At 39.7% G+C, this 21,562-nt stretch overlaps 2 protein-coding genes across 5 annotated transcripts in view; one reads left to right on the top strand and one right to left on the bottom strand.

Moving 5' to 3' along the window:
* Positions 1-16,082, bottom strand: part of fars2 (phenylalanyl-tRNA synthetase 2, mitochondrial) — a 166,811-nt gene extending 150,729 nt beyond the window's left edge. The window contains exons 1-2 of one of the 2 annotated variants that reach the window (XM_066724284.1): positions 15,963-16,082; positions 8,425-8,513 (exon numbers count right to left, since the gene is read on the bottom strand). The gene's annotated coding sequence lies outside the window, so the exon portion shown is untranslated. The remainder of the gene's footprint in view (positions 1-8,424; positions 8,514-15,962) is intronic. The other variant, XM_066724275.1, reaches the window with a different exon arrangement.
* Positions 16,083-16,215: 133 nt separating this feature from the next.
* Positions 16,216-21,562, top strand: part of lyrm4b (LYR motif containing 4) — a 79,007-nt gene continuing 73,660 nt past the window's right edge. For all 3 annotated transcript variants that reach the window (XM_066724388.1, XM_066724396.1, XM_066724404.1), the window contains exon 1: positions 16,216-16,323. In XM_066724388.1, coding sequence (XP_066580485.1) covers positions 16,238-16,323 — 86 coding nt within the window. In that variant the 5' untranslated portion in view covers positions 16,216-16,237. The remainder of the gene's footprint in view (positions 16,324-21,562) is intronic.

Here is a 21,562-nt window from a genome sequence, read left to right as displayed (position 1 = left end):
CATCCGAGTCTGTACTGATGGTTTGACAGCTCTGCATCCTGCGTTTGTAAGTGTGTCATGTACGCTTATCCTTTTTACACCATGTCCGAGTCTGCTGTCAGAAAGCTGAATCTTAATTCATTGCTATTGCTGCCACAGAGATTTCTACACCTTCAGCACAGGGTACTTTTCAAGCTACCTTTTTGACAACACAAGAAGTCCGAATGATCTGCACCAACATCAGTGTAGTTGCCCACCTGGACTGAACTGTCTGACAGACGCCTGTTAAGTGTTGAATCAAGGGAACCTTCCCAGCAACTGAACCAAGCCTTTAGAAATTGAAAAGCTGACCAATGAAGCTAGACTTTCCAGGACCATATCCCAACATTTGGCATTGTGTTTAAAAATTGTTTCTCCACTGTGTATAGGTAAAGACATTGGCAAAAACACTATCTAAGAGTAATTGTCTGCCAGTTCTACTTTATACATATTTACACTTGTTCCCTGCAGATACAACCATGCTTTTATTTGAATTGCACTTGAATGCCGCACGATTCGTCTCATAGCTCCTGAAGCAGCTCACAGCAGTGAGCCAAGTTCCGTAACCGGCGATTCGGAATTGAGGCAAAATGGGAGAAATGAAAACTGTAAGAACCTCACGGCGAATCACTTAATGTATTGCAGTTTAATTTATTGTCAGAAGACAGTTTCTATCACTCATCTATATAAACAAAATAAGAGTACAGTTTTGTGATTTGATTTAGCCCAGGCCTACTTAAAAAAAAAAAAAAAAAAAAAAATCTAAACCGAAACCAATTTTGAATTTCTTTGCTTAGTATACCATTAAGGTCAAAATCACTGTGGCGTTCCTTTTGCCCACAGAGTGTTGACTGCCGATTTGGTTTATCTTTACCCACAATCCTTAGCATCAGACAAAATTACAAAGTTTGTATCACCGCCATACCCTACCCTACTACTTAAACAGCACAGGCCAGGCAGTGTATGAACAGACAGTCGGGTCAGGTGGCATAGGAGGAATTCCACCTGTAATGAAGGGTGGCTGGCTCATCGCAGACACCGTAAAGCAACACTTCATAGGTTGTTTTTTTATTATATATATATATATTTTTTTTTGTGGACACCCCAAGGGCTCAAAATCACCTTCCTGACCAGATTAGAAAGCAATGCGGAGTTATTGCCTGTAAACCTGAGGGTCTGTGCGTTTCCATGAGAGGCCGTGGAAAACTGCCGTCTCTCCCTCAGACAACAGTAGCACACTCTTAAAATTAGTTTCTATTAAAACAATGCAAGTGAGAGATGGGCATGTTTCTTTTGGTTTCCTGTCTAGCCAGCGCTGCTCCTTCACATGCAGTAATGGCCTGCGTTTATGTGCCAGGGAAGCAGACAGAACTCATCACAGTTTTTTGGCGTGGGGCAAAGACATTTTGATTCAGGAGAGAGACAAATATAAATAAACATACAAAACAGGGCATTCCTCCACAGAAGAAAACAAAGAAAAGGATCCACGTGAAAGGAAGCCAGAGGAAATAACATCCTCGTGTCACTTCTATTAAGAGGATCCCCCCCCACCCCACCCCCACTTCAGACTCTTGAGTTGCAGCTGATTATTCTCTTCCTTTCAGAAGGATACGATAAGATGCAGACCTCGCAGGTGATTTGCCCAGCTCTTGAGTCCTGTCAGGTTATTAAAGCATTTGACAGCCACACCATTCAGAAGAGGAGGCAGGGGGAGAGGGAGGCATGGGGGTGTTAAATGCAATCCACTTGTTGCTACAAAAGTCAGCTTTTGTGTAAAAGGTAATGAACCATATGGATGTTTGCAGAGGTCCCCTCTACACAGCTAGATCAGTCTAATTTGGTTTCAGATTTATTACTTTTAATATTATTTTTTATACGTGAACATTAAGGATTAAATATTCAAAATGAGCACACTGCTTTTAAATCCCACAGCAAAAAGCCATATGTTGAGGTTTCTTAGCCAGGGACTGTCTCTGTGATCTTAGTTCATAAAAGAAGTAGAAGTATGTAGTCTTCACTAACTTTATATATATATATATATTTAAAAAAAATGTTTCTAATACAATTCAATAAATGTAAGTAACTTATTGTGCATTAATATGTTTTCAATATGTTTACCTGGGTACACAAAATAAATGCAAATAAATGAGTTAGACATTTGACCATCTCAAACATGCAGATGTTTTTCTAAACGTATATGGAGAAGATACTAAAACGTTGTAACAGATGTGTTTTATATTGTATGTAAAGCAAAAAACTCTAAATATCGATTTTTGTATCGATCGATTTAATATTGCAGCCTCAATTATCGATTTAAGTTTTCGTGTTATTCTGACACCGCTAACAGCAACCTGACCTATCCGCTATCATCGGTCTGGGTTTCTCCTCTTACTCGCTCACAAAGGCTCTCCTCTGGCTTCTCCACACCAGGAAGCCTGTCACTTCTCGTTTTAATTGAGGTGTGAACAAGTCACAGTGGAAACAGCAGGTCAGGTGCCCCCTGAGGTAAATTGTGGAAGCTCCCAGGGGAGGTAAGTCTGCAATGGCCATGTGCAGGCAGACATTGGTGCCGCTTTGCAGAGGATTTGGATCACCCAATCATTATACAACAGGTGAATGCACTGGGAGCAGCCGGGATCGTGTGTGTTTGCATTTGTATTTAGTGCAGATTTATTTTTTAAGCATCCTAGAATACACATCATAAGAATGCTAAAGGATTTACGAATATGACTTCGGCATAGCTACCTGCACACTCCTCTCCGCCTCCTTGTGAAATCAATGCAATGGAATAAATGCATATTAATATGTCCTTTAGCATTCATCATAAGCTGGTCAGATACAAACATTACAAATGACCTTACAAGGTTGCCCGTACACTCGCACATTAGTGATGCTATGATGGAATTTTAAGAACTATCCATTGATACCAAGAATGCTGTGGTGTAATTAAAGACCTGTAACCATTCTTCAAAAATTATGATCACAGAAGTTTTATATACTAATTTGATTCCTCCAATCAAAGTTTCTGCTGCAGCTACAAATGCATCCGTTTTGCCCTTCAAGAGGGTTTTACTAGCAACCAATCAATCTCACTTTTAAATTTCAAAGCTGCATACATTTGTATATTTATATATACATACATAAAGACAACACAAACAGGCAACAGATGCCCAGTGGATGGGAGCAAGGTCCAGTTAGTGAATGAAATGAAAACATGAGTGCTTCTGCCCCCCCCTTTAATTTTCACGGTGTTTCATGGCCAATTCCTCCAGCACTTCTAGTGATTTAGTGCACAAAACAAACAAGCCAAAAAAACTACCTACATACTGGAAAGCCATCACTTACTGTAATGTCTGGGTGGGGAAATTCTGTTGCAAATCACATCGCACAGAGGTATTTATGCTAAGCTGCTGACATGCAAGAGGAGAAAAAAAAATGCAAAAAAGGATACAAGGATTGAGACAATTTATTTCATGGCAGCTGATGAGTCTGTTGAGGCTAATAGCTGGAGTGTTCTGCATATTGTTTGGTTTTATGAGGGTTGGCCACAGGCACCTGTGCAAAAACAGGTTTTAACCTTTTTGTATTTTGTTTTTCGTTTTTTTAGAAGAAGCAGCAGCCCTCGATCTGTATGCTGTTAATAACTCATCACTGTGAAAATGTTGCTGGGGTCATTAAGTCAAGACATGCCTCTTTGATGTCCACTACTTGGCTTCCTGTGGAGATGGAACTAGCATGCTCTGGCAGTCTTACTCACTCAAAGACAAACACTGAAAAAGGAGGATTAAAACCCTAAAGTCTGGGCCAGGAAAAGTAATGTTAAGCAACTTCCTTTGCCCTCAGGATAGGAATGTCTTTCCCATAACAAAGGCCACTTCAAAATAAGGGTGCATTAAAGCATCCCTTTCTACAAATACGCCCTGAACAAACCTCCCGAAGAACAGCAGAGAAACAAGACTCATGATTTTGCATGAAAGCAATTTTGCTGGAAGATTTTTTTTTTTTTTCTTCTTCTTGCCGTTTTTCATTAGTAGAATCCCATTTGTGTCCGTTTACTTAAAGAAACTCAAATAAATTATTCTACGTTTAAAACCCTCCACGCAAGGGATCTCTCTCAACTTCTCAGACATTCCAAAAAAGTGAAGAGATGTGTGTGATTATGTAGGTTATATAACAATCACATTGTTTAATGGAGCATCCATTAAAATGCACAACGTGTGCGGCGGCATCTCCGCACTGGATTCAGCCGCGCTGCCTGTGGCTGTGTTAATACAATGCCTGGCACACGATCATCGTTCTACAGTCAGGTCACATTCTACAGCAGCAGCAGGAGGCAAGACGACCTGCATCTGCAGTATGGGGGAATACCTGATAGAAAGGCATTTCTTCCTTGGCTTTTATTTATTACCCCCACACTGTATTTTTGTTTTGCTCAATGTCAAAGTAAATGGATGGGAGGTCATGTGCGCGTGCATTTTGCCTTTGAATCGATACACTGATTACTGCAACACGTCCCTCTCTAATTCACAATTAGCAGCCTCACCGTGCGCTGGGATAGTGAGCCTCAAAAAAAAAAAAAAAAAAAAAAGGACCTTTTCCTTGCTTTTTTAGAATTGTTTTAGAATTAATATTGTGAAAGGGCACACGTTCTCATTATGAGTGAGAAAGGGCTTTGGAAAGGCTTTCCCTTGTTTGTAGATGGCATGTTTCTCCAGCTGAAATTCTCTGATGATCAATCAGAGATATGACACCATCATTCAGTGACAATGTCTGCTGTGTAACATTTACATGGCTCCAGTATGGTGCTTTTCTTTATTATACCAGCACATAATACAAAATATACACTATATATTTTTACAGTTGCTTGTTGAAAATGAATTATTTCTAGACAAAGGGATGAGCCGAGTAAAGATGTATGCTTGTATATGCATATTTTATTTTGTACCAATTGTACTTTCGTAATGCTTTCAATTGCATTTTATATTGATTGTATTAGTGCATTTTTGTAATGTTTTAAGGTTTCTTGTGTAAACGGTAATGGCATTTGTTTGAAATTATTATTATTAAAAAATATATTTACATTCTTAATTTCAGAAAATTACACCAAATGCTCCAGCACATGGTAGACACCCTCTCCTCAGCACAGACTCCCCATGGTTCTCGGCACCGTGTGACACAGACACTCACTTCAGTGCCACTTTCTTTGGGCATAATTTTTAATAATTAAAAGCAGAGCAGCAAGAATGTAACAACGTGAACAGACACTCCATAATCACAGAGGAGGAGGAAGAGGGAAAAAATTATCAAGAAATTCTGTTCAGAACAAGAGTGCAATCTTATGCCCAAAAATAGTTTTATAACAGTGACAAATACACATCATTACAGCTCGGTGAAAGTGTTCTCTGAAACCAAGCTGATAATTAAAATAAACTTGTAATAATTTGCAGCAAAAACAAACTGACCTCCTGGGTTTTTACAGAGAAAAGCAGCTATGAATGGAAATCATACCTCACACAGTAACCAGAACCTTCAGAGGCAGTGCAATACACACAATAGTGTTCAGTGGGGCTGTGACAGTGTGTAAGTATGGCAAAGCTGCCTTACTGGGAGAAAAATACTTTAAATGGAGTGTTAAACTGAAGTTCAGGAGGAGGGGTAGCCCAATCTTACACCTACCTTACCTCAACTACCTTACCCAACATAAGTATCCGTCAACACACACACTTTCCCAGCATCCATTCTCCCTCTTCCTCCCCCAACACAGCTCCTTGGCTTCCATCTAGTAGTGGGGCTTCAATGACCTCATCTTCATGGCCAGGTCATCGTTCCCTTAACCAAGCAAGTATAGGCCAAAATAAACTATTTCCCTTCTATATGTGTGTTGAGGTTGTCCGAACTCCTGAAATGGTTTGTTAAAGGTTGGGGTACAGGCCTTGATCTTCTGTCAGCAACTTTGCTGTTCATTATATATCCCAACACCTTCCAAAACAAATATAAATATTAGAATAAAAACTCCACTGGATAGCCATTTGATCTTTAAAAGGCACATATGCCCCCTGTCACAGACATTTAGGGGATTGGGAAGTGAAGTTGGAGAAAATTAGTACATGAGGAACACTCCAGTCCAAGTAGTATATTATAACATTACTCTTAAAGTGTCAGAAGCAGCATAGACATATTAGAAGAGTGTCTGGCCCATTGTTTGGTTTCGTTTTCTTCAATTTATTTTGCACAGACAACAGCTTCTCTCGAGAACAACAATGCCAGCCAATAAATCCGTGACCACAAATTGGACACTAATGAACACCTTTGGAAGCCACTGGAGTGAGATTAACTCACTTCGCCCACATCACCGTGTAACGCAGAGCAGTGGGGGGACTGTGGTAATCAAAGCCTTTGAAGGCAGAAGGGCGAGGAGCGGACTCTTTCAAAAAACAGCAAATGGGTCTTCTGTGCGCAGGACAGCTTGGTGTGTTCTGGATTAGCGAGACTTTACGTCGTTCTGCGAGTGTTCAAAGCAGAGACTCGGACATTAACTGAAGGCTAGCATTAGTGGCATCTTGACCACAGGTTGGTATCAGTCACTGATCTAGACTCACAACACAGGAAGTGGTGCAACTGGTAGGGTCTGCATTTCAACTGTACAGGAGATAACTAGAACAATAAAATAATAATCTATTGAAAAATTATAACAAGTAAAATGCAAACACTTACTCACTGAGACACCAAAGCCAAGTCCAGCTGCCAAGCAGTGAAGTGCTGGCAAACCTTTGACCTCTGATCTCTGGGTTACTGGCTTAATAGTTGTATAAGACAAATCACACTTCTTGTCACTTAGCCAGAAACAGCCTATGAATTGAGCAAGGTTATTATTCTGGACCGACAGCACACATGTATACCACAGTATTAAAGAGAAATATCCATTCTTCCCTGAAGACTGAGACTGGGGAAATTAAAAATATCCACACGGAAACAGGAACCTGGGTTTAAACGACAGCATTTAGTGTTTCGTTATAAAACTGGCACGACACATAGAGAAGAGAATAAGACAAAAAAAAAAAAAATCTCGATTGCCTGGGGCAGATCATTAGAGTTATCTCCACAATTAGATGTTGTTCTTTTGTTTTTATAGTCTCATACCAAATCTGAAATACACAATTAATATTCAGATGGGAACTCGGCCGTACATTCCCTGCACTGACCCAGGAGAGCCGCACACACTTGCTGCAGTTTCAGGACGCAGACAGGGAAGCTCTATGGATTGGAGGTCAAACTCAGTTCCACCAAATATCACCCAGCCCTCTCAGGGGTCTGGCACGTGACATGGCTGCACAACAAGTCACAAGTTCCTCTAACACAAGATTGTGAAATTATTTACGTTTTGTGTCACTGCTGTAGAGGGCCAGTCAGCATTCACAAGAGCACCATTACGCATTTGCAATTCAAGCTGTGGAGATAAAACACATTGCTTTTTAAGTGATTTATGCAATTTTTGAAATCTATGCATTTATTTATCCATTAATTCTTTCATTTATTAAAGTTTTCTAATAAATGTTATTACATTTAATATTAATCCCTTGTGCAAAACAGAAGCAACTCATGCCACAGCTCGGCTGAACTGATTTAGAATGTAAATCAGATACTTTACTAAAGACAACGCAAAAAAAAAAAAAAAAAAAATGAAACAAAATGAGGGCTTATTTGTTCTACCCCGCAATCCACAACCTCAGATACTTCCAGTTTTATCAAAACACATCAAGTGCTTCTAACAAAGAAGAATAAACAATTTAATGGCCTTCCATAAAAAAAAAAAAAAGAAACATTAAAAAAAGAAACATTAAAAAACTTTACGCTAGAAAGCACCAATTCAAAGACAATTGCCTTCAAGAGTCAGGTCTTTCCTGGTAATAAATCCAAAACTGTCCAATTACATTTTCTCAATATTAATAGAGTCCCTGTAGGCTTAGTTACGGCAGCACTGTGACCTAAATGACCAGCTTACACTTTCTTGCTCTTGCTCCGCTGTGTAGCATCAGCGAGTCTCATTTTCCCACCACTTTAATCACAAAATCACAGACTCTTGTACCATGCTATACAAAACTGAAGGGGAGGAGGCAGCAGTGCACATCTCTACTTGACATCCCCAGTGTTTTGAACATTTTAAAAAGTCTACTGGATTTCCCTTCACAGAACTAAAGGTAATCATAAAGTAATGCACACACAAAAAAAAAAGTTATTAAAAGAGTAAACTAGGAGCATGCTGGGAAAGGAAGACTGCTACCAAGCAGGAGGTGCAATCTCAGGCACAGCAATACTGATTAGAGCAACGGACAGAAGGTGCTGGATACAGAAAATCTATGTAATGTAAACCAGAACCTATAAATCAATAGGAAAATGGACACCTACTTTTGGGAGCAAAGTGTGTAAAGACGGAGCTGGCTCGAGAAGCTGGGTCTGCGCTCAACTGGGAGTTGGGTTGGAGTCTTTCCAGTCACCTGCAAGAGGAGGCAATGTTAGGAATTGCCTCTGTCATCATTTATAAGGATGAGACTAATGTTTGGTCTGGAATGGTATCCCCAACAGCAGTGTCCCAGTCTTTGTGATTAAATCAGTGAAGACAGAAACCAAGAAATTACTACATTGCTAACTAAATTGAACACATCTGACAAATTATTCTCGTCCCCTACACACACAACGAAACAGAGACATAGTGCATTTCACTATAATATGTTATTATTCCTCTACAAATGCTGTCCAATTTGTTACAGTGAACATTATAGAGTAAAATGGGAGGTGGGGGTAATGCTGAATTTACCTTTGCAAAAAAAAAATGAAAATATGCACGGGATCTACTGGCGTTGACAATATCTACAGACTTGATTCTGTTTTTGATAACAGCAACTACACCAGCAATCCTACCCTGATACTCAATCACCCAAGCATCAAAATGCCTGTGATTACCACTGATTGAGCCAGTGCAGATTTTCAGTATTCTATACAGATTATCTATATTTATCAGGTATCTCATTAATTATAGACAGATAAAATGTATTAATACAGATATCGTTTCTTATGTATACTGAACAAAAATAAAAACTCAACAAGCAACAATTTCAAAGAGTTACAGTTCATATAAAAAAAAAAAAAAAAAAAATCAGTCAACTGAAATAAATTCATTAAGCCCTACTCTATGGATTTAAAATCACAGGTATTGAAGGAATGTGCAATTGGTCTCCTGACTGCAGGAATGTCCACCAGAGCTCCAGTCAAGTCAAGACCCTGCTGAGGACAACGAGCCGCAGGTGAGTTTCTCTGACAGTTTGAAATTCTTCAGTTGTGCAAACCCCCAGTTTCATCAGCTGTCCGGTGGCTGGTCTCAGACAATCCCATAGGTGAAGAAGCCAGATGTGCAGGTCCTCTGCTGGTGTGGTTACACATGGTCTGCGGTTGGGAGGCCAGTTGGATGTACTGCCAAATTCTCTAAATGACATTGGAGGCTGCTTATGGTAGAGAAATGAACATTCAGTTCTCTGCCAGCAGCTCTGGTGGACATTTCTGCAGTCAGCATGCCAATTACACACTCCCTCAAACAAACATATACAGTGGGGGAAAAAAGTATTTGATCCCCTGCTGATTTTGTACGTTTGCCCACTGACAAAGAAATGATCAGTCTATAATTTTAATGGTAGGTGTATTTTAACAGTGAGAGACAGAATAACAACAAACAAATCCAGAAAAACACATTTCAAAAAAGTTATAAATTGATTTGCATGTTAATGAGGGAAATAAGTATTTGACCCCTTCGACTTAGTACTTGGTGGCAAAACCCTTGTTGGCAATCACAGAGGTCAGACGTTTCTTGTAGTTGTCCACCAGGTTTGCACACATCTCAGGAGGGATTTTGTCCCACTGCTCTTTGCAGATCCTCTCCAAGTCATTAAAGTTTCGAGGCTGACGTTTGCCACTCGAACCTTCAGCTCCCTCCACAGATTTTCTATGGGATTAAGGTCTGGAGACTGGCTAGGCCACTCCAGGACCTTAATGTGCTTCTTCTTGAGCCACTCCTTTGTTGCCTTGGCTGTGTGTTTTGGGTCATTGTCATGCTGGAATACCCATCCACGACCCATTTTCAATGCCCTGGCTGAGGGAAGGAGGTTCTCACCCAAAGATTTGACGGTACATGGCCCCGTCCATCGTCCCTTTGATGCGGTGCAGTTGTCCTGTCCCCTTAGCAGAAGCATAATGTTTCCACCTCCATGTTTCACGGTGGGGATGGTGTTCTTGGGGTTATTCCTCCTCCTCCAAACACGGCGAGTTGAGTTGATGCCAAAGAGCTTGATTTTGGTCTCATCTGAGACCACTTTCACCCAGTTCTCCTCTGAATCATTCAGATGTTCATTGGCAAACTTCAGACGGGCCTGTACATGTGCTTTCTTGAGCAGGGGGCCTTGCGGGCGCTGCAGGATTTCAGTCCTTCACGGCGTAGGGTGTTACCAATTGTTTTCTTGGTGACTATGGTCCCAGCTGCCTTGAGATCATTAACAAGATCCTCCCGTGTAGTTCTGGGCTGATTCCTCACCATTCTCATGATCATTGAAACTCCACGAGGTGAGATCTTGCATGGAGCCCCAGACTGAGGGAGACTGACAGTTATTTTGTGTTTCTTCCATTTGCGAATAATCGCATCAACTGTTGTCACCTTCTCATCAAGCTGCTTGGCGATGGTCTTGTAGCCCATTCCAGCCTTGTGTAGGTCTACAATCTTGTCCCTGACAACCTTGGACAGCTCTTTGGTCTTAGCCATGCTGGAGAGTTTGGAATGTGATTGATTAATTGCTTCTGTGGACAGGTGTCTTTTATACAGGTAACGAGCTGAGATTAGGAGCACTCCCTTTAAGAGACTGCTCCTAATCTCAGCTCGTTACCTGTATAAAAGACACCTGGGAGCCAGAAATCTTGCTGATTGATAGGGGATCAAATACATATTTCCCTCATTAACATGCAAATCAATTTATAACTTTTTTGAAATGCGTTTTTCTGGATTTTTTTGCTGTTATTCTGTCTCTCACTGTTAAAATACACCTACCATTAAAATTATAGACTGATCATTTCTTTGTCAGTGGGCAAACATACAAAATCAGCAGGGGATCAAATACTTTTTTCCCTCACTGTAGCCACATCAAAACCGAAACGAACAGTCATCTTTTTTTCCCCTGTGTGGAAGTATCAGACAGTCTTATGAGTTTCCCTCGCCCATCATCTAAAAGAGAATCAGGTGCATTCGGCTCCTCTGAAGATTCGCTCTGCCGTTCCTCAGGGGAGAATTCCTCAGTGCTGCCTTAATCTCTTACTAACCACAAGACAAATAATGTCACACCCTAATGAGCGCTACAAAGGAAATCGATACCAACAGCAGCCCTTTGTGTGAAACTCCGAGGACAGGAGCATGATGCCATTCAGCCAGCTTTTGTCACTGGCTGACAAGGGCCTGGCTTGATTCGCAGTGTCCCTGAGGTTTTACCAGCCAAGGCTAGGCTAGACTGGTGCACTTGAATGGGAGATGAGAAGTGTATCAAAAAAGCAAACCACCTTGATTAACTATCCTGCACAGCAGTCACAAAAATGGCCAAGACAAAGCCACTAGCTAGTTAAAACATTTAATTGGCACTCACTGTATACATTTAATATGAAGCTGGGTAGATGCCTTCATCGAAGATGGTTTACATAATTTCATAACCACTAACATAAAACACTGTACACATACACAGCAGGACCAAAGTAACAACATCACACTAAGAGAAGAAACCACATCTAGGCCCACACATTACAGAAAACATAAGTAAGGCACGAGATGATCGGAGGGTTTCACAGGTCTAATATACACAGACAAAGTTTAAAGAGGCGTTGATTCTGTAGTACTAGTGCTTGTGGGTAGTTCATTCCAACGCCGTGGGTGGAGAGAGAGCAGAAAGTGTGAGCCCGAGCTATCAGACAGCTGAGGGTTTAGAAATGTAACTGAGGAATTGGAGTATGCGGCATTTTGTTTACAAAGGGTTCCTGGGTGAGCAGCAGGGGACAGGCCTATATAAAATACAGTCATGCACCTGCTCCATGCAGTGAATATCCTAACCACCACCTGTCTGGTTTCCAATACTTGTTATTATGAAAGATGGAGGTAAAAGTCCTTTCCTGCCTCATCAGTACAGTTCATACAAGTGGTTGCTCAAATGTCTCCAGACTGCTTCACCACTGGGGAATCGGAAGTCTGAGAGATTGCCCCCTTAAGAGCACTTATAGTGAACTTTCCCTACTGGGTCTTCTTGGGTTCTGTTGCTGTAACTGCCATGAAAAGATGTACACAAGCATGGGTTCACAAATAGAACTCAGATTTAATTTTATAGATCTCTGACTCTGCCATTGCTTTTTTGCTCCAGCAGTTGTAATCAATATGGTTTGGGAATTAGGAATTGGGAAATTTTGGGTTGTGTGATCTGGAACTGTTGTTAACATTATAAATTTTGTCCTACTTTCATCTAGATCAACCTTGCAGGTGACAACTCTAGGGGGGTGGAAATGAGAGCAAAGACAAAAACAAATCAAGTGAAAATTCACTTAGGATTTAAACAGATTTTGATGTCAACTCTGCTCTCAGTCAGGTGAAAAAGGAAACTCCTAAAGAAAACACTGAAACACGACCTTCTAAAGAAACAAAAGGTGATCGCATGACCTTTTGATTGGACAATAACTCATACAGAAAAAACACTTCATCACAATTATAAGCAATGAGCACAATATTAATCTTGGGTTAAGGCAACATTTGTCACTATTTATATACATTTAAGTGCCATCTGTGATGCCCTGAAAGTGGCTCAGCTAGAACAAAGAGAAAAAAAGTCACAATAATGTGACATTTATCTCAGGATGTAAACAGGTTTTGTTGAAGACATCAAGGCAAGATATAGTTGCAGCAATAAAAACGTTGACCTGGCATTGCTCCTCGAGCATGTGGCAAATCTTTTTGATTCCTGGTTTATCTACTTACCACTCTGTCGTCTATATCAAATACAACCACGCATTTGTCAGGTCTGACCATAAATACATCAGTGATCCCTCAGCACTGCTTGCTGCTGCTGCTGTTGTTTTTTTAATGCCAGATGTCTTAAAGTAAAGAGTACTTTATTCTACAAACATTACTTAAAACTTCAGTTTAATGGTACTGTACTAATTAGAACTGTACACATTGAAACATAAGAAAGTATACAAACGAGAGGAGGCCATTCGCCCCATCGTGCTCGTTTGGTGTCCATTAATAACTAAGTGATCCAAGGATCCTATCCGGTCTATTTTTAAATGTTCCCAAATTTTCAGCTTCAATCACATCGCTGGGGAGTTTGTTCCAGATTGTGACAACTCTCTATGTGAACAACTGTCTTGCGTTTTCCGTCTTGAATGCCTTGAAACCCAATTTCCATTTGTGTCCCCGGGTGCGTGTGTCCCTGTTGATCTGGAAAAGCTCCTCTGGGTTTGATGTGGTCGATGCCCTTCATGATTTTTAAGACTTGAATCAAGTCCCCACCAGTGGCGGAACTAGAGTTTTATACATCTGACTTAATGGATTTCAAATTGCTAAATGTTAACTTGCTGAACACTGACAGCTGTAGCCTACTAGTTACCCCACATTAGCTAAACATGCATATATTGTAACTTACGACACTGCACTGTATATGCGTGTATTACTAGCACAGATGTGAACATAATGTTAGGCTAAATTGGGAACTGATCTCTATTATCTGATTATGTCTGTCTGTTAATGGAGCCAAAGGTCTAACGTTAACTTACACAGTGACTCAACCTAAACCCGATGCTAACCCTTAAAACTTACTTCAAATATGATGTTTTCGCCAATTGCGAAATATTCTCTCTTCTTCTTCTGTATGTTCTTCTTATTCTTCTGTCTCACAACCAACGTTAATATTCTATCTTCCTTGTCCTTGATTTGAAAAATGCACCGCCGAACGTCAAAATAAATGCTTCTTTCAAGAAGAGGTGAAATGAGATGTCAATCAGCATCAAAATGCCAGTAGCGAATGAAGTTTTGGGGTGGCACCCGGGGTGGCCAATCTTTTGTCAAGGGTGTCCAGTGCCACCCCGGACACCCCTCTGGCTCTGCCAGTGGTCCCCATGTAGTCTCCTCTGTTCCAGGGTGAAAAGGTTCAGTTCCCTCAGTCTCTCAGTAGGACATTCCCTTCAGACCTGGAAAAAGTCTGGTTGCTCTCCTCTGAACTGCCTCTAGAGCAGCGATATCTTTCTTGAAGTGTGGTGCCCAAAACTGTACACAGTATAGCAGATGAGCTGTAACTAGTGCATTGTACAGTCTTAACATTACTGCCCTTGTTTTAAACTCTACACTTTTGACAATATACCCTTACATTGTGTTTGCCTTTTGTTTTGCTTCCCCACACTGTTTGGATGGAGAAAGTGAGGAGTCCACATAGACTCCTAGGTCTTTCTCATGCATTACTTCATTTGTTCTATTCCTCCCATAGTGTAATTATAGTGGACATTTTTGTTACCTGCAAGTATTACCTTGCACTTGTCCACATTGAATTTCATCTGCCAGGTGCGGCCCACAATTGAATGTTATCTAAGTCCCTTTGAATAACCTGTGCTGCTAAGATTGTATCTGCTGAGCCACCTATTTTAGTATCATCTGCAAATGTGACAAGTTTGCTAACTATCCCAGAGTCCAGATCATTAATATAGATTAGAAAAAGCACAGGCCCTAGTACTGATCCCTGTGGAACTCCACTAACAACCTCACTCCAGTTAGAAGCAACTCCTCTAATCGACACCCTCTGTTTCCTATACATCAACCAGTTCATAAGATATTTGCATTCAGTTAATAGAGAAATCATTTCAGGGCCACTACAGAGGGCCTACTCTGAGATCTAACCTTTGACCTGTAGAAGACCTATGGAATGAAATGGGATCAAGAATCTAACCGGGAAATCAACATCTGTCACTGTACCAGGAACTTATCTGCTAATAGAATAAAACAGTTTTTCACCATCTTCTCATCTGCTGCACAACATCATTAAATGCGCTACAAACCATAAACTTGTCTAGTTTATCTTTTCCTTGGTAAGCTAGAGTATATATATACACACACACTTTAATGTATAAGGAAAACCACAATTGCAGTTAGTGATAACCCACATTGACTGTCAAACAACCACTCTGATCACATTGCTTTCAGACTTACGTTCTGCAAGCAGACCACACTATATAAACAAGCAACTGGGTCAAGGGACCCACCTTTTATACAGCTCTACACATGTACCTATATATGACCTGAGTTGAACACTAAGCCACATCTAGTGCTTGTGTGGTTCCAAAAATAAATATTTAGATTAAATAAAGTATCAACATGGTAATATTCATAATGTTGTTGATTCATAATTTGGATGTTTGTAACTAAACATTAGAATACACTATTTTTGAGGACAATGTTTTGTTTTATTTTTTCGTAGCAGTTTGCATTTCTCTTAAAAAAAAAGGTGCACCTGACAGACAACGTATTGTTTTTCTATTGCACTTACTCAGCATTTACTGCACGATAACTTAAATACTCGTCATTATTTGTGCATGCATACTTCATTATTATTTTTAATTATTTATTGGGCGGGTGGAGGGAGAGTCATATAAAAAGTCCGTTTGTTCACGCTTCTTGTCATTCATTTGGGTACAGTAGTGACTGCATTATTCTCTGAAACCATTCAAAGAACACATTAGCGTGACGCTCTCCCGTCCCCATTACAAGACAGTATTAATTATGTAATGTTATTTAATCATGGACTCAATTTATACAAGTCAAACCTGGAGTGCTTAAAAACCAATAGTCAAATATTGGCGACTACACTGCGTTAAACCGAAGTTAAACTCACCTTCTCCCGTCTCCCCCAAACTACACCGCGCGGCTTTGTTATTGAGCAGTCCCCGTTTATGCATGTTTTATTGTTTTAATTTAATGTAAAATGCTCTAAAGAAGCGTCTTCCAATATTAATCATTTTTATTAATAAAAAACAATATATGTAATTCAAGTTAACATGATTGGTTTCTAAGAAATAATGACGTAAGTGAACCTTATTTTAGCCAGGCTCTTTATGAGTCAGCTATATTCCGGGTCCTGTAAGAAAAGGACGGAGCTTTATTTGCAAGATGGCTGCCTCCAGCAGATCTCAGGTGCTTTCACTTTATCGACTTTTGATTAAAGAGAGCAAGAAATTCCCCTCTTACAACTACAGGTAATTGTCTGCTTGTCATGACCTATTTGTGGTCGTACGGAAAACAAGCGGGGTGGATGATAGTGAAAGCTATGCGATGTTTATTCATTGATGTCACTTGCAGTGTCCAACTCATGTTAGCTATGGCGCACTATACTGGCTTCTGTACTTAAAGAATGCACGATAGAGCCTTAACAAAACTACGTAATCAGATAAACTTGGTAATGCTGCTTCCCAGACCACAACGATATTTTTATTTTTAATAACATAAGCTAGTGACATAAAGTATGTTACGTAACTACACGTCTACAAACCATATTATATGCTACAGTTTGTATGGAAAATTGCTATGTTGTTGTAGTTATTTAGTTTCACATTTTGACGCCGAAACGGACCCCACATCCAAACATTACGTTACCAGTGATGGTTTATTTGCTTCTCTTGTGTGACCGGTGATGTGACCGCTAGCCACTCGTAGGAGATTATTGTAGTGCAGTTCTTTGGGATCAATTTAAAATATTTGTAAATAAGTCACTCTACATATACTTATCGCTGTGAAACTATTATAACTATAACAGGATTACCTGTTAGAGCTGTTGCTGCTCTTATAACATGATTTTAAAAACTTCAGTCTATTTGTCGCCCTGCAGCCTTCAAGGCACTTATAACAAATTGCAAGCTAAATGTATGAAATACTTTGGTGAGATCTGAGTGTTCATAAAGTTATGACTTAACCAGTTGTGTTGTGGCTCTCTCTGACCATGCCTGGCCACCCCTTAACCTCTACTATTTAAACATGTGAGATGAGGAATCATAGAGCACCCAGCTCATTTTGACATGCAGTGTGACATTTTTAACTTAACCCATAAAACATAATGAAATCCACCAATGATGTCCAGTCTCCAGCTGCATATAACTGGACTGACTAGGTAATTACTCTTCCAGATGCATTGATCCTCATCACCTGATTGCTGCTCACAGCCCATCCTTTTAATGGAAATGATGCATCAAAATGTATCAGTTCTCAGTGAGAGTTTAGTGAGAAGTGGACGTATTGTAAGTAGTATTAGTCATAAGTTGCATTGCAGCTTTGAGGGCAGTCACAGACAGCGGGCATAAGTGATGAAAGAGGCAAGGCTTGTTGGCAGCTGCCCAGAGATACGTCTCATACATGCAATAGAGTATGCATAGAGTCTCTTCAGTATTACAGGCAGACAGACAGTTGTATGATGTGGCTATCCACTATTAATCTATTTAGACATATAGTCAGGTCTGATTAACAGACCCTCTACTTAAGAACGTCACAATCCCATACTTGTGTGGGCTAAAGGCATTCACTGTGGTTTACTCTTTGTACCCTACGTAATGAACATTACATCTTATAATCTAACATCCATCACAAAAATGTTGTGTTTCAGAATCTGCACATGTTTTCAGCTGATTTACCAAGATAATCGAAATGTTAGTTCCTGGTATTTAAAAATGTTAGTCCATTTACCAAGCTTTAGATGCAGTAGAACATTAAAAAAAAAAAAAGTATATAAATGCATAAACCAACAAGCCAAATAAAAATTAAACCTGTAACCAACTACATGACATGTCACACAACATGTATTTCCCTGCTTTATTAGATATGCACATTGATACAGTGGAAAAGTCAGCTGAAATCATAATCCGCTCAAACCAGATAACAGAGCAGGTTGACCATTTATTACATGCACATATAGATATGCATTATGACATTGCAATGATGATTTTCCATGTAGAGAAGTAAGATTTCATTAATCCGAGATGTGATGAGACCTCTCCGTGATGGATAGTAGATTTGGTTAAAATGTAGCTTTTCCATCTTGACTAGTGGTCTCAAACTCAGTCCCTGGAGGGCTGTGTGTATGCTGGTTTTTGTTCCAACAGCCTCTTCAATGACTTAAGTGGTCTAATTGTTTAATTAGCTAGATACATTTAAACACCTATCCAGGCCCTGGGATATTTTATAACAACTGTACCTTGAATCAAATGCACTTTTAGATCATCAACTGTAAAATACCTCACAGTATAATTTTTAAATATGTCAAATTGAAAAATGATTTGGACAAATAAATTAATTGAGGATTCGGTTGGAACGAAAACCAGCATACACACGGCCCTCCAGGAACTGAGTTTGAGACCACTGATCTTGACTGTGTAGGACCATGTCCTTCATGGATTTTTATGGGAGTTTTCTCTCTCTAATTAGCATTTTGTGTGGTTGGCTTTTTCTTTTGTACTTTCCATTTAGATTTCTGCTCCCTGGTTGCCTTACTTTCATTATTGTGTGCCCTGCTGACTTATTATTCTATAAGTTCGAATAGAAAAACCCTCTGAATAGGATTCTGAGAGCTGAGCACATGGACTGGGGCTATAGCAGTAAATTAGATGTACACGGTGCCACAAAGCCCCTTAGCTTAACCAGCACCACGCAGTGACTATGACCACAGGACTCCAGAGGAAATTAAGTGCAAACAGAATTAGAAAAGAGACTGGCAGGCACTTTCTTCTATTCAATGGGTGGGTGCAGGTAGGTGTGTGCAGTATACAGCCGAAACCTTGCTTTGATTTCTGACTATGCTCCCTCTATAAGTGGCCTAAAGGAGGGTTTCTGAAACCCCAAGGGGCTTGTTAACATGGAATCCAAACAGCCTGGCTGTGTGATTGGATTAGCAGTTTGATCATAGTTTAGAGAGAGGCTTTTGAAACGTCACATGCAGTCCACTCATTCCTATTGGATCCCTTGGGTGCTGTAAGTGTTTTGTTGCCGGGTGCTGATGTCACTGTATCAGTCACTTTCTGGGATCACTGTGCCTCTGTTTCCCCCCCCATTCTCTTACTGTCTCAGTTTGCAATATAAGATCAGCTCATGAGAAGTGCGTCTGGCAAATGCATCCCCCTGGAAACAACGATCTGATGGTCTCATGATCTCCTCTGGTTCGAAATACGCACTGCTTTTCAATCCTGTATGGTTTTCAATTGCTTCAGTACATTGCTGAGCCAACAAATGGCAGTACGGTTCTCATGATATTAGCTATTCATTTTACCTGCATATAGTACCTAACTGTTAAACTACATTAATTTTGTTTGAATCTGATTAGTTTTTAATATAATTTAACTTTTATTATTAATAATAATAATAATAATAATAATAATAATAATAAAAGTTACTTTGCTACCATGTATAATAGTGTGTCATTTGCAAAGTATGGCAATTACACCAAAATGTTAACTTCATTATTGATTAACTTAAAATATTAAATCCTGTAATACTGTTCTAATTATCTTGGCAAATTGTTAGCCAATAATGTGGTCAATATGTGGCATAGACATATTCACTAACCTGTAATTGATTGTTGATTAAAACAATTGGAGAACTAGCCTATTATTTGTGGCAGTGAAACACCTCCTTGGTTCTGCTCGCTCCATTCCCAGTGGAAACATCCCAGTTTTCAGGCCTTGTGAAGTTGTTAGCTAATATGATTAGTTTAGATATTGTTTTAAATGAAAGCGCATGTATGGCCCTTTGTTCTGCAACTGTACAGCTCTAAAACATGTTGCACATGGACATGTGGTGAGGTAATCTTAACATTTAGTTGGTGAGCAAAGCTTTCAGGGGTTTTACCACATTTGGACTGGAACCTTCTTGTCAGTTATAACAATTATTTGTTATTTGATTGTAGATAATGTACTTATCTTTTCCCATTCATGTGCAAAATCTGATGTTACATTCCTTAGTTTTTTCATACTATTAATACATAGTTGAATATTCATCATATTAAATCACTTTTTAATTGAAAATGTAAGTGCCTTAATTAAAAAATATATTTTCCAATTCCTTGAAGTTGACAGAGACCTCGAGGGCTGATTCTGTCTGAGTTCAATGGGTGGCAGTTGCGGAGGTGTGATTTTCCAGTCTCATCTTGGCCAATAAGGCCGATGCACAGGGGCATACAACATCTGCAAATTATTCACTCATATACCCGTAGTTTAGAATACTGCAAATCCTAAATGAAAGGGAAATAGTTCAGTGCTATTGCATTTCAATGTGTTTGAACCCAAGTCTGGTGGTGGCTGACAAGTGCCCTGTAATGGACATGTGAGGGACCCTTCTCTGTCAGTGTGATAAAGCTCTTCTCCCACTGTATCTTTGCTCATTACTGCTGAAGTGCTGCACTTGTCTTGGCTCCTCAGGATTCTGCGTTCTGCTCATGGTCTGTTGAGATTGTGCTGGGATATTAAAGCTGTTCAAAGTGCTTTTATAGTTTCATGTCTGCTGCCTTGGGGCAAGTTGTAGAGTCGCCACCTCCCCCTTTCTCCTCCACGCTGCTATTTGAGTATACAGTGCAGCAGTTGCATGACGTCATTGAAAGGAGAAGACTTTGTATCTGCATGATTGTAAGAAGCTGCAGCAGTGAAAGTAGGCCAGCGAATATGCATAAGTGGGGGGGATACTAAATGTCTTCTCTTACAAATAACGATCCCCAGTGGCTCACCTCAGTAAAACCGCAGCAATTGGGAAGTGAGCTGTTCCTCTGTGGTTTAACCTATTTCTTGACTGTATAATGCCTGACTTGACTGGCATTACCACATTTTCCATTGCAGTTTCTGGTATTAGAATCACTTGCAGTCTCAATCAGCTCCAAAATATATGTCAGGTAGTGGTCAGTGATGGCAGAAGGCAGGATAAAACCCAATACGCTAAATACATCTCAAGCAGGCACTTGAGACTATGCCAGGGAAAAAATGCTAATGATTACAGTTGTCAAAATATACTGGCTTATTAGAAACTATGGTCTAATAATGATACACAATTACAATTTTATCTCCCACAAATGTGGTTTGATGCTTAAACACAAAAATAAAAATAATAATGCTATTATGTCAACACTTTCTTAAAATATGCAGATGCTGAACAGTATTTTTGTGTGAAATGCTTATCGCAAATAAACAAAGGCAATTTATTTTATTACATTTATTTTGTATTAATAAATTTAAACAGGAAAAGCTGTTTCTTTGTTAATTTTTTTTGTCTGAGAGAAATTGCACATGCTTCACTTTTCAAACAAAAGTTTGAGATGTAAAATATTTGATTCTATTATCATCGTCTCTATTTCATACTCCTAGCTTGATTAAGTACCTGAAGTTTCAGACTGACAACCAGGTCCTGAGGCCTATGGTAATATGCCTGCTTCACAGGGTCTTAATCATATCATACACTCGATTCATATTC

This window comes from Amia ocellicauda, chromosome 2 (genome assembly GCF_036373705.1).
Source record: "Amia ocellicauda isolate fAmiCal2 chromosome 2, fAmiCal2.hap1, whole genome shotgun sequence".
Classification (NCBI taxonomy): Eukaryota; Metazoa; Chordata; class Actinopteri; order Amiiformes; family Amiidae; genus Amia; species Amia ocellicauda.
The sequence above is the reverse complement of the archived record's forward strand: the minus strand, read 5'-3'. Positions and strand labels throughout refer to the sequence as shown.